Source organism: Notolepis coatsorum (assembly GCF_963971535.1).
Source record: "Notolepis coatsorum genome assembly, chromosome: 13".
In the NCBI taxonomy this organism is placed as follows: Eukaryota; Metazoa; Chordata; class Actinopteri; order Aulopiformes; family Paralepididae; genus Notolepis; species Notolepis coatsorum.
In genome coordinates, this window is record NC_140177.1 from 65947121 (window position 1) to 65965426 (window position 18306).

General features: G+C 42.9%; 1 protein-coding gene across 2 annotated transcripts in view; it reads right to left on the reverse strand.

Moving 5' to 3' along the window:
- Positions 1–2881: 2881 nt before the first annotated feature.
- The window catches only part of acox3 (acyl-CoA oxidase 3, pristanoyl), a 255528-nt gene continuing 240103 nt past the window's right edge, over positions 2882–18306 (reverse strand). For both annotated transcript variants that reach the window (XM_084327106.1, XM_084327105.1), the window contains exon 19: positions 2882–4644. In XM_084327106.1, coding sequence (XP_084183232.1) covers positions 4525–4644 — 120 coding nt within the window. In that variant the 3' untranslated portion in view covers positions 2882–4524. The remainder of the gene's footprint in view (positions 4645–18306) is intronic.

Genomic DNA, 18306 nt, shown 5'->3' on the forward strand with positions numbered 1-18306 from the left:
GAATGATCCAAAAAAATATATATTTATAATAATTTTATATTTTTTGCATTCAGGGGGGTAGTCGACTACCAGCAAATTGTGGCCAATCAAAGTCGACTATACAAATCCTTAGTCGGGGACAGGCCTAGTGGGAACATAGGGGCTAATTTTGAGTGGAAAAAAAATCTTAGAAATGTGGGACCATTGGGCGGTGGGAACATAGGGCCTAATTTTTTATTTATTTTTTCTTTCTCCGATTTTCTGTTTTTCTCCCCGTCCAATTTAGTCGCCGTGCCAATTCCCCCCCTCCCCTACCTGGCTGCTGTATGCATGTTCTCCTACGAGTAGGTACAAGGGCGTCCCGAAGCCGACCGCACGCTTCCTCCGATACGTGTGGCGACTGCCAGTGACGTCTTTTCACTTGGCAGCGAGGACTCTCATTGGTGAAGTGTAACGCGTGGGAGGGCACGCCATCTCCACCAAGTCCTGCCCCTGCTGAGCAAGCGCCGAGACCTGACCTGTAGGCGTCGCTGTCCACAACGCCAGATTCCCACCCGCCAGCTTCCCACCCCCTAATACTGCCAATTGTATTAGTATGAACGACCAGCCAAGCTGGTAGCAACGCCGAGAGCTGGGCTCGAACCCAGCATCTCCTGCGTTGGTGACGAGCGCAATCTCCGCTACGCCACCTGACCGCCCTCATAGGGCCTAATTTTGAGTGAAAAAAAGATCTTAGAAATGTGGGAACATAGGGCTGTGGGACCATTGGGCTGTGGGAACATAGGGCCTAATTTTGTGTGAAAAAAAAATCTTAGAAATGTGGGAACATTGGGCTGTGGGAACATAGGGCCTAATTTTGTGTGAAAAAAAATTCTTAGAAATGTGGGAACATTGGGCTGTGGGAACATAGGCATGCTCCCACTGCACGCACAGAGATGAGAATGGTACCTATCTTCTATCTTCTGACTCTGGGGAAGTAAGCAAATAAGCAAATTTCCCCAAAAGGTTGGCATGTTCCTTTAAGTAAAGCAAACTCATTGCTTTCGACCTCTGTACAAACCTGTAACCTGTAGAGCTTTACATTACACAAACTGCTAGCTGTGGGATATCTACCATCTCATACGTGACAGATAAGGTCAAGTGAACATTTCCCACCCGCATGTTTTTATCGACATGGAAATATTGATAAGAAACCGATTCAAAATGTTTAGTCTTTGGGTTTGTCTATTTATCCTCTTCAAGAAGCCCAAATGCCTTTACATGGAGTCTGTGTTGAGACAAGACACTTACTGGCCTCTCAGGCTATATCCTTCCTCGTTATTTGCTAACGGACTGGAACATGGGGCTGGGAAAGGATAATATAAACAGACAGGGGTCCCTCCCTGCTAGTGATCAAGTTAACTCTCAGTTATCAACTCACCGCACAGTCCAGGACCAAAACATTATGTTCTGGTAATGTTAGCAGCGTGTGAAAGGTGATATGATTTACATTATGACATGTGTGTGTATGCACATGCATGTAATAGATGCACAAACCTTTGGAATCTCAAAACAACAATATATATCCAGTCCGAGTCTATGGATACAGGAGGAAATGTCTGCACCAAACGTGGCGACTGACAATTATCACTGATATAGAGCAGAAGTCTGCCAATGCCTTAGATCTTGGCTTGGACATTCCTGCCATCTGCAGCCCCCTCACAACTAGTCTGTGGACATTACCTAGGCTTCCAAATATAAACACCAGCTATTTACATTAGTACTCAAGCTGTGTAATAGCATTCTTGAGCAGTTGGTACTTTAAAACCTTGGTGATAAATGCCTCTTCCAGACTGTAATCAAAAGTACAGCCTACTTCTAAAATGGTGGGGGGGGGGGAAACTCTAGAGAGAGAGAGAGAGAGAGAGACAGACAAAGAGACACAGACAGACAGAGAGATATAGACAGACAGACAGACGGACAGGGAGAGAGAGAGAGAAAGAGAGAGAGAGAGAGAGAGAAACACACACACACAGCTGTTGAATGATAAGGGTTTGCCTTCCAGACCACATGAACCTACTGCGACACAGAACATTAAACTTGGTTAATAAGGATGTTTAGGTCCATAACTGGACTGCATGAGTTTGACAATCTAAACACCCCCATAGATGGGTGCATGTTTGGCCTCTCTCAACGCTACTTTCAGAAGCCATCATGCCCTGTAGCTATAGTATGTATACAAGAAATAAAATCAACAATATTTGTCTTGGCGCATTTAGACGGGAGGATGTCACATTGCATGTTGGTCTGCTCAACGCAATGTCTTATTATTTAATCAATAATCGTCCACCATCAATTGTAATGGTTTGTGCTAATTGCCCTTGCTTATAAACTGTATTATAATTTTTCTGACTATGTATTGATGATTGATCTATTGTTTTAAATTGATTGTCCCGTTACATGTAATGCTCTGTACACTCAGCACCATTGAAAGCGAGGGTCTCCCTCAATGACTTGAGTTTAAATAAAGTCAAATCAAATGAAACATTAAACTCTTTGGAGGTTTATACAGCCAACCGTATGAGGTCAGTAGGACACAAACATTAAAACAATATTTAAAACAATATTCTGGGGGGAAGCTCAGGAGGTAGATTGGTCGTCTGGTAATCTGAAGGTTCCTGTTCGATCCCGGCAGTGTGTCGAAGTGTCCTTCAAGACACTTAACCCCTAACTGCTCCCGATGAGAAGGTTAGCACCTTGCATGGTTGCCTCCGCCGTCGGTGAGTGAATGAGAAGCAAGCGCTTTGGATACATTCCATTTATATAAATGCAGTCCATTTGATAACAGAGAGAATTGTAGTTGTATTAGTATAAACTGTTTATTTTATTAATTTTGTACAAAAATGTACACAAAAAAGGCCATCTTCCCATATATTATAGGATACATGATAAATATATACAAGTGCATTATCCATCAATTATTATACAATTTAGACAATCAAAAACGTATCACAGTTATAATACATTTCACATCAATCATCTACTGTACAACACACAGTGAATCTACACTCAAACTTAAACCTAAGTTCAATTAAATGATTTTGTATGGTTACAATGGCAGCATCACAAGATAATTTGTGAATATAGTGTAGTGTATAGTGTCACTTCAGCATTGAAGCCTTTGAGGCGTATTAGAATGAATTAAATGATATTAAAAGTACTAAATGTACACCCTGTCATAGACACGGGTCAATGCGGGAAAATTACCTGTCTTAAAGGTGGAGTCAGTGATTCTGGAGAAAGCTTGTTGATATTTTGTTTACATTACGTTAGCATGTGTCATATTTACCATCCCTCTCGTTCCCCTTTCCCCAATAATTTTTTTCAACACACACACACAGAACCGGACAACTAGAATATTCACTGAATTTGACAAAGATTATTCTTGTATTAGAATCACTGACTGCACCTTTAATTAAGTATTTCAAAAGATAGAAACTAATACCGCCAAACAGCGCCCTCTAGGCAAAAGAGCTGCGCATGGTATTGCACTTTATTTACTTATTTTTGTCTCATTTGTGGGTTGGAGTTGAGCCGGGATAAGGGAGAGGTTTCTATTGCAGACAAAAAAGGTAAACAAAGTGTGATAGAGTACCAATTGGGGCTATTGTAGATGTGCTTCGCATGTAAAATAAATCTTTTAAATCCCCCTGCGTTCCAAAGCAGTTCCAAAACAGGGCAACTTGATGTGATTATCAAATATTATTCTCGACTCTCGTAGACATAAGTCATCTGTATACAAATCATGATTAAACCCTCCTGTGTAATAGGAACAACTAGCGCTGTTCCATCTTAGTTGATTCATTGATTGGTTTGGTTTTTAGTAAATCATGTTTTTATTTTCATGAGTTATTTCCTGGAAAAGTATGATAAGCACATCTCTGATAATCACCAGATTTAAAGAGATCCTTCTGTATGATTGAAACACAATTCGATTAGTCAACTGAGAGTTTCTTAAAGCAACAATGCTGCAAAACATATCCCACTGTGAGTGAGTTTCATTGACCAGAGTAGCAGCAGTGCAGTGATATTCCATTCTAAAGTAGAATTGCGAGGCTCCTCCTTCTAAGCAATCAGAGAAGCTCAAAGGGAGTTTCATTGGAATAAGCACATACTTTAGTGGTTATTTAGTGGTTAGTCTACATGGTCCTCATTGCCAGACTGTGTTGTATGAGGACTGCATAGATTCATCCACTAAAAGTGCTTATTCCAACAAAATTCCCTTGGAGTCTGGAATAGCTCTGCACCGCAAACTTGCTCACTGTAGATTGTGAGTCAGTATGACCACGTTAAGATCTGTTTTGGCGCAAACAAAATAAAATTGTGAATGGAAATCCTACACATTGTTGCTTTAAGTAGCTGAGGACAGCTCTAGGAATAACATGGGTGAATTTAGTTTCATGCAGGAATTGCAGGCCTGGTCCAGAATTCCTGAACTTGCCCAGGGTTCTACCATAGAACGTGTCCCATGTTTCCAGAGCTCATCCGGTGTTCTTGCTGGGGGTTCTACATTTTGGCGCGGAGGGATCCCACTTCAGGCTTGTTGGAGCAGAACTCCTTCCACCAGGACGGACGCTCCATCACACTGCTGCCCTGCATCACCGTGGACCACAGGTTCTTATAGAGCTACACAGAAGACAGAGGAGACATCATGACCACAGGTTCTTATAGAGCTACACAGAAGACAGAGGAGACATCATGACCACAGGTTCTTATAGAGCTACACAGAAGACAGAGGAGACATCATGACCACAGGTTCTTATAGAGCTACACAGAAGACAGAGGAGACATCATGACCACAGGTTCTTATAGAGCTACACAGAAGACAGAGGATACATCATGACCACAGGTTCTTATAGAGCTACACAGAAGACAGAGGAGACATCATGACCACAGGTTCTTATAGAGCTACACAGAAGACAGAGACATCATGACCACAGGTTCTTATAGAGCTACACAGAAGACAGAAGACATCATGACCACAGGTTCTTATAGAGCTACACAGAAGACAGAGGAGACATCATGACCACAGGTTCTTATAGAGCTACACAGAAGACAGAGGAGACATCATGACCACAGGTTCTTATAGAGCTACACAGAAGACAGAGGAGACATCATGACCACAGGTTCTTATAGAGCTACAGAGGAGACATCATGGCCACAGGTTCTTATAGAGCTACACAGAAGACAGAGGAGACATCATGACCACAGGTTCTTATAGAGCTACACAGAAGACAGAAGACATCATGACCACAGGTTCTTAGAGAGCTACACAGAAGACAGAGGAGACATCATGACCACAGGTTCTTATAGAGCTACACAGAAGACATCATGACCACAGGTTCTTATAGAGCTACACAGAAACAGAGAAGACATCATGACCACAGGTTCTTATAGAGCTACACAGAAGACAGAGAAGACATCATGACCACAGGTTCTTATAGAGCTACACAGAAGACAGAAGACATCATGACCACAGGTTCTTATAGAGCTACACAGAAGACAGAGGAGACATCATGACCACAGGTTCTTATAGAGCTACACAGAAGACAGAGGAGACATCATGACCACAGGTTCTTATAGAGCTACAGAGGAGACATCATGGCCACAGGTTCTTATAGAGCTACACAGAAGACAGAGGAGACATCATGACCACAGGTTCTTATAGAGCTACACAGAAGACAGGAGACATCATGACCACAGGTTCTTATAGAGCTACACAGAAGACAGAGGAGACATCATGACCACAGGTTCTTATAGAGCTACACATAAGACAGAGGAGACATCATGACCACAGGTTCTTATAGAGCTACACAGAAGACAGAGGAGACATCATGACCACAGGTTCTTATAGAGCTACACAGAAGACAGAGGAGACATCATGACCACATGTTCTTATAGAGCTACACAGAAGACAGAGGAGACATCATGACCACAGGTTCTTAGAGAGCTACACAGAAGACAGAAGACATCATGACCACAGGTTCTTATAGAGCTACACAGAAGACAGAGGAGACATCATGACCACAGGTTCTTATAGAGCTACACAGAAGACAGAGAAGACATCATGGCCACAGGTTCTTATAGAGCTACACAGAAGACAGAGGCCATCATGGCCACAGGTTCTTATAGAGCTACACAGAAGACAGAGGAAACATCATGACCACAGGTTCTTATAGAGCTACACAGAAAACAGAAGACATCATGACCACAGGTTCTTATAGAGCTACACAGAAGACAGAGGAGAAGTTATGATTACAGGTTCTTAGAGAGCTACACAGAAGACAGAGAAGACATCATGACCACAGGTTCTTATAGAGCTATACAGAAGACAGAGAAGACATCATGACCACAGGTTCTTATAGAGCTATACAGAAGACAGGAGACATCATGAGTATACAGTGCGTTACTATTACATCATGAGTGTACAGTGCGTTACTATTACATCATGAGTGTACAGTGCATTACTATTACATAATTTGTGTGAGCGTGTTTGTCTGTGTGTGCGAGTGTGGGTGTGTGCGAGTGTGGTTTTGTGTGAGGGTGTGTTTGTGTGTGAGTATGTGTTTGTGTGAGTGTGTGTCTATTGCTCTTTCAGCTATAAGAGAAAAGCAAGAAGTAAGATGATAATCATTGATGACCTCACACTTGCGGGTCAACTCACAATCCCAAATTGCCATTGGCCAATATAATCTATTACAAAGTTTTAAAAAAACACTGCAAAGTTTGGGGAAATACAGCTATTAAAAAGGTTGAAGAAGTGAAGTGCAATAAAATGTATAATCTAGAATTATAATCTAGAGTGTATTTAAAGAAGTAGGATTATCAGTTAGACAAATAACCATGATGCTACATATATTTATTTACATAATTATATTGTTGCTTTTGAACGAAAACCTGTATGCATAGTTTTAGTTTTTACTTGAATAAAAAATGTACTCTATGTTGTGAGGAACCCATTCAAAACCCCAATGTAGACCTTCACAAATACATTGAAAAAAAATACAGTGGCCATTTTGCTATTATGTCATGCTCAGGTTGGGTTCCTTTGTGGGAACAAGGTGGAAAGGAACCCAACCTGAGCATGACATAAGAGCAAAATGGCCACAGTGTAAATATGGTAAATTTGTTTTTCTTAACACATCCTGCGCCAAAAACGTTGTACAACGTGTTTCAAGTTCATGCTAATTCTGCCATTCCACGGCGTACAACGTTATTGAGATCATATTTCATTTTTTCACCATGTTATTCATATTTCCCTCACGGAGCCTGGTCTGATGCAGTGTGAGCCGGCACAACTGTGCAACGCTTCAATACTGCCCCCTGGTGGATGATCGGCGAGTTGCCAAACCGGAAATGGCCGAGTCGATCTCGATGTGTCTCCGAAATGCGTCCGGCCACTCGCATATTGTTGCGGGACTGTAGACACACGTCCGTGTGTAGCGATCGCTGCCATAACGCAATAATCGATACAATTTGGCCGTGTATTATGATTATACAAACCGGAAATGGATTTAGGCGATCGCCGTCAAATAAGTGGGATCTTTTTCCTCCAGTCTCATCGTCGAACGGTAAGAGGACGCTGACGTTACTTTCAGCCTGTTTGTTCAGCCTGCTCTGATCAATATATCACCCATACTACATAAAGCATTTAACGACGATCACAGAATTATAAACGATCCCCCCCCCCCCCCCCCCCCCTCCGTTCATCCGCGCATGATCAGTCATAACGTTTAGGATCATGTACAGTTGACATTTTTAATATAGCGTGGATCGGCAACAAACGGCATTTGATAATCTATATATGCGTTTATGCCTATATCTCACGTTCTAGGAATTACTGCAGAAAACGATAAAAACATATTTATATTCTAGACGGTATTTTCATATGAATGTATGCATGAAAAAGTAAAACGTTCCTACATCCTGAACGATAGATAATCGATGTTGAATGGGCCATAGTAATGTCAATTTAGCAATACAATTTAAAAAGTTATAGCCCTGCAAAGAAGGTGAACATCTCCATAGACTTACAGTGCTGGCAGAGAATGGTATAAGATGCTCAAATTGCGTGGCAGGGAATGTGTTAAAGGGGCATTTTGCCAGATTTTGAACCTGAATCCTAACGCTCTGCATTCCGTGTCTCGAGAGCTTGGCTGGTTATCGATTTTATGTCTGATTATCGCAGAATGATAGGATAATCTTTTTTAATCAGCTGATAAATGTACCTTTTTAGAAACAAGAAAGAAGTTTTCGCCTGGCAGCGGTGATACCTTACGTAACGCTTGGCGTCTTGAATAATTTGCCAAACTCAACTTGGATATAAGGGCTCTTATGTAATGCCTTGCAGCCACACCAACTAATAATCTCTCGCAATGAACTTGAAGACTTGAGAAGTTATTTCATGATCAGCTTTCAGAGTTATCTGTGCTTACCGACACCGTCATGGAACACCCCTCAAGACAAACGGGTTATGTGTATTTGTTATTGAAGTAAAGTGCAATAAGACTGGAGACTGAACCCCCAACATGAGGAGCCTGCGCTGACGTAGTTAACCCCACATCTTTTCTATATTAAACACAAACAACCCGACCACAGCCAATTACTGACAGTGACCCCAATGTTTGTGTGTAACCTCACTAACTGTGACTCTTGTGTGTTTTCATGCTTGTGTGTGTGTGTTTTCATGTGTGTGTGTGTGTGTGTGTGTGTGTGTGTGTGTGTGTGTGTGTGTGTGTGTGTGTGTGTGTGTGTGTGTGTGTGTGTGTGTGTGTGTGTGTGTGTGTGTGTGTGTGTTCACTACTCCCAACGTCTCTGACTGTGACCCCGATGTGACTGAGACCCGGCAACCTCAGAGCAAACACAGCACAGTGTTTGTTTATGTGGTTCCGGCTCAGTTAATCTGGGTTAATGAAGATGGTGGAAAGTGGATTTTACAGATGGACGAGCTTCTGAGGAAATCCTCCCTCGAGTCATGAACCACTGCAGACTGAATATATTGACTGATTGTTTTTGATGGTATTACTGATTTAGTAGATAAGAGTGATGGGAAAATGAAAGGAGAGGTGGGGGTTATGAATCCATGACATCATGGGTATACGGTGCGTTACTATTACATCATGTACGGTGTGTTAGAATCAGTGATGGGAGTAACGGCGTTATAAAGAACGGCATTACTAACGGCATTAGTATTTTCAGTAACGAGTAATCTAACGGATTACTCATCCAATCTTAATAACGCCGTTACCGTTACTGTCAAATAATGCCACGCGTTACTGTCTATGATTGAAGCTTTTTTTTTCATCAGAAAGATCTCAGAGTCCATAGGCATTCTATAAAGCTGGGAACGAGGTTAGTCCTTCTCAGCCAACCTCAGCGCGCGATTGGCTGAGGTCGAGTAAAATGCCATGGTAAGCCAATCAAAGGTAGAGGTGGGCGGGTTCATCCAGAGTCTGAAACACAGCGCGACAACACAAGCCAGTCAACGTGAGACCGCGGTCCGTGTACGTTTTGATAGTTGTTTTGGTGGCCAAATAATCCAAAACGAATCCAACGAACAACACACGCGAGCATTCAATGACAGACCGGGGGTCCATGAGCGTTTTTGTTCACTCTAATCTTGTGTTAGTTGTGTTGCAGCGCAGTAGTGGAGGCTCTACTCTGCTGACATAGTGCTGCACTTCCTGGTTTAATAGCACAGTCTTCAGGTGCTCAGAGTCAGAGATATATATATCTGTATGTCATGCATGTCTTAATTAACAGATTGCAGAATGGGTACAATACAGTACAGCTCAATACACACAATTGTTAAGGGGATGCAGACCAGAGGAAGACGTTCGTCTTGTTTACATCAGGGTCCCCCATTTTCAATTCATGACATTTATGACATACACAAAATACAGATATAAGAATCTAATCTAATCATCTAAACAAATCTAACCATGACATTTAAAATGTTCAATCAATCAGTATATATTTGTTATTTATTTTTGGTATAGTGCTTAACAAGCATAATTTAATGTTGCCCAGTTGTGGCCTGTTGAGGGGCAATACATGATATCAAAAGTTCCAAAACATCTATTGTATTTGTATGATCCACTATATAAACATAGTAATTATAATAATATCTACATACATGGCATTTGATTGGAGGCTAGTCTCACTTTGTCCCACAGCAACATTAAAATTGTTTAGATTTGTGTATGTTGTTTATGTAAAAAAATTACTTGAAAGTAACGCAATAGTTACAAATTATAAAAGTAACTAGTTACTTCAGAAAGTAACTGAGTATGTAATTTAGTTACTTTTTGGAAGAAGTAACTAGTAACTGTAACTAGTTACTTTTTAAAAGTTACTTGCCCAACACTGGTTAGAATAGAATAGAAATAAATAAAGCACCAAACACTTTGCCCCCTCCAGTATCCTACCAAACCCAGTAACCAACACCCAGCCCCTCTTTGAACTGGAGGAGATAACAGAGCCTGAAGTGAAAAAGATCATTCTGGCTCTGAAAGGCTCCAAAGCCAAGGACGCCTACGGGCTCAACACTGATTTCCTCAACACATACTCTGATGCACTCATTAAACCCATCACTCTACTAGTGAATCAATCAATCACCTCCAGGGAAGTTCCATCATCCTGGAAGATGGCCACGGTGACCCCTATCTTTAAATCTGGCAACAAGGCACCCATCAGTATACTTCCTGTCATATCCAAAGTTGCAGAGAAGTGGGTGTCGAATCTCATGACTAAACATCTCGACTTGGGCCCCACCCCACTTAACCCAATGCAGTTTGGATTCCGTGCCCTTCACTCAACAGAGTCAGCCAACTGTCTGTTGAAAAGGTCAAGACTGCACTAGATAGCAACAAGTATGTTGGTGCTGTCTTCTTAGACCTTAGCAAGGCTTTCGACTGTGTCAACCATAATATCCTCCTAACCAAACTAACTCACTTCAACTTCTCAGCTGCTACAATAGAGTGGTTTAGATCCTACTTTTCAAACCGAAAACAATGTGTCACGGTCAATGGCGCCAAGTCCCCATATCTAGACAACCCTGTAGGTGTCCCTCAGGGATCAATCCTTGGGCCCCTGCTATTCTCCCTGTATATCAATGACCTGCCAAATGTGTGTCCCGAACTCAATGTACAGATGTATGCCGATGACGCAGTCATCTACACACAGGGCAAGGACATAGAGTTGATTACATCTAGGCTCACATGCGCACTAGACAAGGTACAATGCTGGCTAAACAGCACCTGTCTCCTACTTAATGCAAAAAAGTGTGCATGTTCTTTAGCAAGCGTCCAGAAACCATCAAGCGGTCCAATGTGTTCCTGGGGAAGGAGGGAAGGAAGGAAGAACTAGAACTTGTTTCCCACTTCAAATTCCTTGGGGTCATCTAGGACTTGATTGATTGATTGAAAACTTTATTAACAGATTGCAGAATGGGTACAGTACAGTACAGCTCAATACATACAATTGTTAAGGGGATGCAGACCAGAGAAAGACTTCCGTCTTGTTTACATCAGGGTCCCCCATTTTCAATTCATCATAACATATATGACATACATGACATACAGATAGACAGTACTGCTACATCTATACATTTATGACATACCAGATTTGCAAATACAATACTGTTTGTGATACGAAAAGAGTCCAGAAAAGAGAGTATATACATTTGACGTAGAAACTGTACATTGGAGGAGGTTGGGTAGGTGGGGGGGGACTGTACATTGGAGGTGGTTGGGTGGGTGGGGGGTGGGTTGGGTAGGAGGGGTGGGTGGGGTACACTGTACAACTGTACAAGCAAAACTGTACATTGGAATATTGACAAGACCATACTTGGTAATTTACTGTACATTGGAGGGGGTTGTGTTAGGACATTTACAGGGGCCAGTTTCGAATTGCAGTCTCCCGTAGGTGTTTTTTTCTTTTTTTTTATCAAATGTTTTATTATTATTCACATGAAACAAAACACATTAAACACAATCACAATACATAGAACTTCACAAGAAAATAACAAAAACAATAATAATACAGAATAACAATTTATACAGACAAAGAGAAAAGAAAACAGAGTTCAACCTTCTAATTTCTAAATCCAAGGGGTACTATCTAATAAATGGTCTTTCCCAGTGTTCAGCCTCGATTCCCGGCCGTGTGACCTTATATTAATAAAACGTACATCTCCAATTCACCACAAGGACCACTTTGAGAACACGACCCGAAAACAGAGCAATGAACCTTCATGAAAAAACAAAAACCTGTAGAGGTGTTCCATAGACTCACAGAGACCGTGTAAAAATGACCAAACAGTGAAGTAATAGTCAAATAGCTGCCCCCCCATTAAATCCCCAGCTAAACTCAAGAGGACAAGACAAAAGACAAGACAGACAAAACATATCCTCCTCCCCCTCCCAAGAGACCGCCGGACCCCCCCGATCAAGCACCCCAACCCCGCTCAGCCGCACACGGCGGTCCTTACCTTCTCAGCTGCTGCGAACCACAGGTCAATGCCAGCCTGTCCTACCCCAATCACCCGCGCCGTGGATATCTCAAGATAAATCACATCCAATAGTGTTAGGGACCAGTTAATCACTGTAAGCTTCTCAGGCTCCTTCCATCTCATTGCTATTAGCTTCTTCGCTGCTGTGACACCCGCTAGGACAACCCTTTTTAGTTGAACGGACGCAGGTAGTGTCGTTATATCGTTCAGGAGTAGCGTAACAGCTGTGAATGGGATAGTTAAGCCACACAGGTCTGAAAGTTTGTCCGTTATTGACCTCCAGAAGCGGGCCACTGGTGGGCAATCCCAATACATATGGATATAAGTGCCAGTGGCCTTTTGAGAGCACAAAGTGCACCGAGAGTCGGTTATCAGTCCCATAGCAAATAGCTTCCTAGGTGTAAGATAGGTCCTATGAATATAATTAAAATTTATTTGCTGGTGATTGGGGTTGCGGGAAGATAATGCCACATTTGCCCAAACATCATCCCAGTCAAACTCGGGGTCCAACTCCGGGATATCCACACGCCAGATTGTATCCAATGATACATTTTTATACGTGGATTGAATTAAGAGCGTATAAAAGTCTGAGACAAACCCTCTGGATGTCGTCCTGTCCACTATGAGCCTGAGGAAGGGGTGTGGGTGCAAAGCTTGAGCCCACGGCACGCCATGCACCCTCAGTGCTGACCTTAGTTGAAGGTAAAGAAAGAAGGACTCGCCGGGAAGATCATAAAATTCTCTTAAGTCCTGAAACGCACGGAGGCCGTTCTTATCATAAATATCCTCCAGAGTATGCACTCCCCTCCTTTGCCATTGAGGAATATTAACCGGCTTGTGCCCAACAAGTAATTGCTGGTTATTAAAAATTGGAGAGTCCAGGTGCCATGGGCATTTAACCCCACACGACCTCTGTACATTACGCCACGTTTGGATCACGTGAGTTATGATCGGTCCATACCTGAGCCGGCATTTCGAAATAGAGACAGTGGAGTACACTACATCCTGCAATCTTAGCGGAGATACCGCCGCCGCTTCTAAGGAGCGCCACGATACAGCCTCTACAGGGTCTAGCCAGCACATCAGAGGTCTCAGTGAAAAGGACCAGAAATAAAGTTTAAAATCAGGGATTGCGAGGCCCCCCATCTTGTTTTCTACGTTGAGTAGTAGCCCTTTTGATTCTCGGGCGTTTGTTATTCCAGATAAACTTAGATACCATCGATTGTACCTTGCGCCAGTGGTCTATTGGAGGGGGCAGGGGGAGCATTGAGCTAATAAAATTTATCCTAGGCAGGATGTTCATTTTGATTATGGAAGCCCGGGCTTGTAAGGAGTTAGGAAGGGACGACCACCTGTCTAGATCCTGGCGTATTTTATCATAAGTACCCGTGAAGTTGTACTTAGTAGTTTGGTTCAGCGTGGGGAATATCTCTATGCCCAAGTATTTAAAATGTTCTACTATGGGGATATCAGCTGGTAGTCGTACCGCCTTGGCCAGCTCATTAAGAGGTAGGCAGGCTGATTTGTTCCAGTTAATCTTAAAGCCTGACAATTTACCAAAGTCGTCGATTATCCTCAATAATTTTGTGGCCGACCGGGAGGGGTCATCCATGAAAATCAGCAGGTCATCCGCATAGAGAGCAATTTTGTGTGGAGTATTATTGACCATTATGGGGACGATGTCCTCCGATTGCCTAATAAATTGGGCCAAAGGTTCGAGGGAAAGCGCGAACAGTCCTAGGCTCAGAGGACAACCCTGTCTAGAAGATCTGGAGACTGGAAAGAGTGTGGAACAGTTTTTGCCTGTCAGTATCATCGCAGACGGCGAGGCATACAGGACTTTAATCATATGAATAAAACTCTTCCCAAGACCCATGACCTCAAGTACCTTCCACGGGTATGACCACTCAAGTCTGTCAAACGCCTTCATGGCATCCAAAGACAGAACTGTGGATGGAGTTGTATTGTCTTTACTGTTATCGATTACATGCAACAGCCTCCTAAGATTATCTGTAGCCAGACGCCCCGGGATAAAACCAATTTGATCGCAGTGTACCAATACCGTCATAAATCTCTGCAGGCGGTGGGCCAGCACCTTGGCAAACACTTTTAAATCGGCCCCGAGAAGACTCAAGGGCCTATAGCTACCACAATCATTGGGATCTTTGTCCTTCTTGAGAAGTAAGGAAATCAACGCCATGTTGACATCTCTTGAGAACTCCCCTTGCTCGACAGCATAATTGATCATATCGAGCATCAATGGACCCAGTTGGTCCCAAAAAGCTAAATACACCTCGGGTGGAATACCATCCCAGCCTGGTGCCTTGCCCCTCTGCATTTCAGCAATCGTCTCCCTCAACTCCATAAGAGTGATCGGTTTCCCCAGTTCCTTGGCCTCTTCCTCAGAAATGTGGGGTATCTCAAGCCCGCCAAAGAACGATTCAAATTTAGAGTCGTCGAGATTAACCTCTGAGCTATATAACTGCGAGTAAAACTCTTTAAAAGTGTCGTTGATCCTTTTCGTATCAGTAGTGATTGTACCCTGTCGCGTCTTGATTGAGGGGATATCCGAGAAATGATCATTCGAGCGTATTTTCATTGCCAATAGATGGCTAGGCCTGGAGCCGTGAAAGTAGTAATTTTGCCTTGTCCTATGTATCAAGAACTCAGACTGTTGTTTAAGTATGGAGTTTATTTCCTTCTTGACTATCTTACGTTGTGTGTTTAGTCGATCACTATAGTTAGTTTGCAAAGATGCGTATAGATCCGCATATAATGTTTCCAGTCCTTCTAGTTTTTTTGACCGGGATTTACGTAAGTTGGAGGCGAAAAGTGTGACATGACCCCTGATAAATCCTTTCAATGCGTTCCATAGGACCCTGGGGTCATCGACCGTGCCAACATTGATCTGCAAGAATTCAGCTAGTTTACTCCTGAACTCAGAGCAGAAATCATCATTCTTTAATAAGGTTGAGTTAAAAGTAAAACGCCACCTGGGAGCTCTCGTGGAGAGCCTGCCAAAGGTTGCCACAAGGAAAATCCCTTTGTGGTCCGAGAGAGCCAGGGGAACCAATGAGACGTCGAAACTATCAAACAAATTAGGGGATGCGAATGCATAGTCTATTCGAGAGAAGGTTTTGTGTCTGGCAGACAGGTGAGAGTAATCCTTGAGGGTGGGATTGGATAAGCGTCATAGGTCTGCGAGCCCAGTGTCCTGGGCCCACATCCTGAGGGCCTTAGAGGACCGTTTTTGGTCGCTTGTTTCAGAGGATCCGGACCTATCCATCTCCGCATCCCAGCACACATTAAAATCGCCACCCACAATGAGAGCGTATCCAGTAAGTTCCAACATATTCTTCGTGATTGTATTATAGAACGCTGAATCAAATGTGTTAGGGGCATACAATGCTATTATTGCCATCTTCCTATGAGAGAACTCAACTTTTGCTATAGTAATCCTTCCCTCCGTGTCCGACCACACATCCAGGACTTTGATATCAAGGTTACGTCTTGTAACTATGACGACTCCTTTCGTCTTATCATCGGCTGAGGATGAGGAGATAACGTGATATTGTCGATTTGCTAGCCTTGACACATCACCCACCAATAAATGCGTCTCACTAAGGAGAGCAATGTCAATATTTCTTCTCTTCAATAACCAAAGGACACTGGCACGCTTGTGTGGGGCGTTAAGACCTCCTGCGTTCCAAATTAAGATATTCAGTTTAGCCATGGTCGAGTTTGTCTAAATGCGTAGAGAACATACCAGTGCAGCCAGGCTGAGTACAGAGGCGCTGATCCAGGCGGGCCCAGACGGTCAATCCCAGGAGTTCAGAGGAGGAACAATTACACACATATAAGACAACAGCACATAAAACACATAAAAATACCACCCCAGTTACAACCCCCCCTCCTTCTACTCTAAACCCTAACCCACCCGTCCTATTATAAGCCCTCCTATACCCACTCTCCAATCCCCACCCTATGCCCCATCCACTAAGGATGGTCATCTTCCTATCATTTCCCACTAGAGTCATGGATCCAATAAGACGCTCCCCACTCCGACCCCCCTCTAGATAAACCCCTGATTAAACCCCCACTAGTCCAATAAACACAAATAATAATAATAAAAATAAAATTCAATAAAGATATTGGTCGAAAACCACCTGAGCCTTGGCCCTAACATGAGAACCATAATGGAAAAAATAGCCATTATTATATAATAACTCAACATTACACCTGCAACCATCTATTTCCGAGTCTGCGCTTCAACGTCGCAATGTTATAGCACAAATGGATAAAGGAAAATTCAAAACAAAATTAAATTAAAGCATACCAGCCGATAGTCAACGACAATAATAAGAAAGGGAAAAAAGGGGTTTATGGTCAAAGTGCACACCTGTAACAGTCCCTCTGATCAGGCACAACGGCTGAAATGACATAACCTATGTAAGAATAGAATTAAACACATTCATTAATCCGGGGATGGTAATAGGCAATACCTGACACAACCTGTTATCATATATTGTTTCAATAAAGATATCGGTCGAAAACCACCGTGAGCCTTGGCCCTAACATGAGATAACTATAATGGAAAAGGGGAAAAAAATAGTCATTATTATATAACAACTCAACATCAACCCTGCAACCATCTATTTCCGAGTCTGCGCATCAACGTCGCAATGTAATAGTACAAATGGATAAAGGAAAATTCAAAACAAAATTAAATTAGAGCATACCAGCATATAGTCTAAGGTAGGATCGGGTTCCAGGTAAATTGTGCAAACAAATGTCATTTAAACAACGATAATAAGACGAAGGGGAAAAGGGGGTTATGGTCAAAGTGTACACCTGTAAGTTCTCCTCTGATCAGGCACCACGGCTGGAATGACATAACCTATGTAAGAATAGAATTAAACACATTCATTAACCCGGGGATGGTAAAAAGCAATACCTGACACAACCTGTTATCATATCTTGTTTATATATATATTCAACCGCTCTTCTCCTACCGGAGCCCAAAGCTCAAAACAGCCTGGATATAAAAATAACAGCATACAAGAAGTTAGTTAAGGACCCGATCACTGTTGAATTGTGCGAGCCGATTACACTTAAACAGCAACAACAACCAAAGTGCGTAAATATTAACGGGTCTCGAATGTCTCAGCGCAGACGATAGACGCAGCCCGCTAGCTAGCCCGAGGCTAGCGCGTGAGCTAGTGATGAATCCGGATAGCACGTTAGTCTATTATGTACATTGTTCAGCTAGCTCGTTAGCTTCCAAAGAGGCGATACACAAGTACGACCATGAGGTCAGCTTTAGCAAGTAACAGAAGTCATTGGGAAGCCCCGCTAGTTGGATGGGCAGTGGGCAGTTAGCATGTCTGGGCATGACAGCAAGTGTTTGTGAATAGCCGGCCCTAACAATGTATTCAGGCCCACATCGCCACGTCACTCACCCGATATAGTTATCAAGCTACATTCTCGGGTATCCCCTCGAGATATTCCTTCGCTTTATCCAACGACCAAAATGAACGCCGACCATCGACCTTATCCAACACAGATAATTTCGCGGGAGCGAATAGTGTGGGCCTCAGGCCTAGTTTCCAAAGCCTGGACAAGACCACTTTGTATTCGCCTCTCTGTGCTTGAACCTCCGGTGTAAAGTCTTCGAAAATGGCCACTTTGTGATCGCCAAGCCTCAGATTACCCCTTCTGGCACGAGCCGACCGCATGATGAGTTCCCTCTGCTGAAGCCTGTTCAGCTTGACGATGAT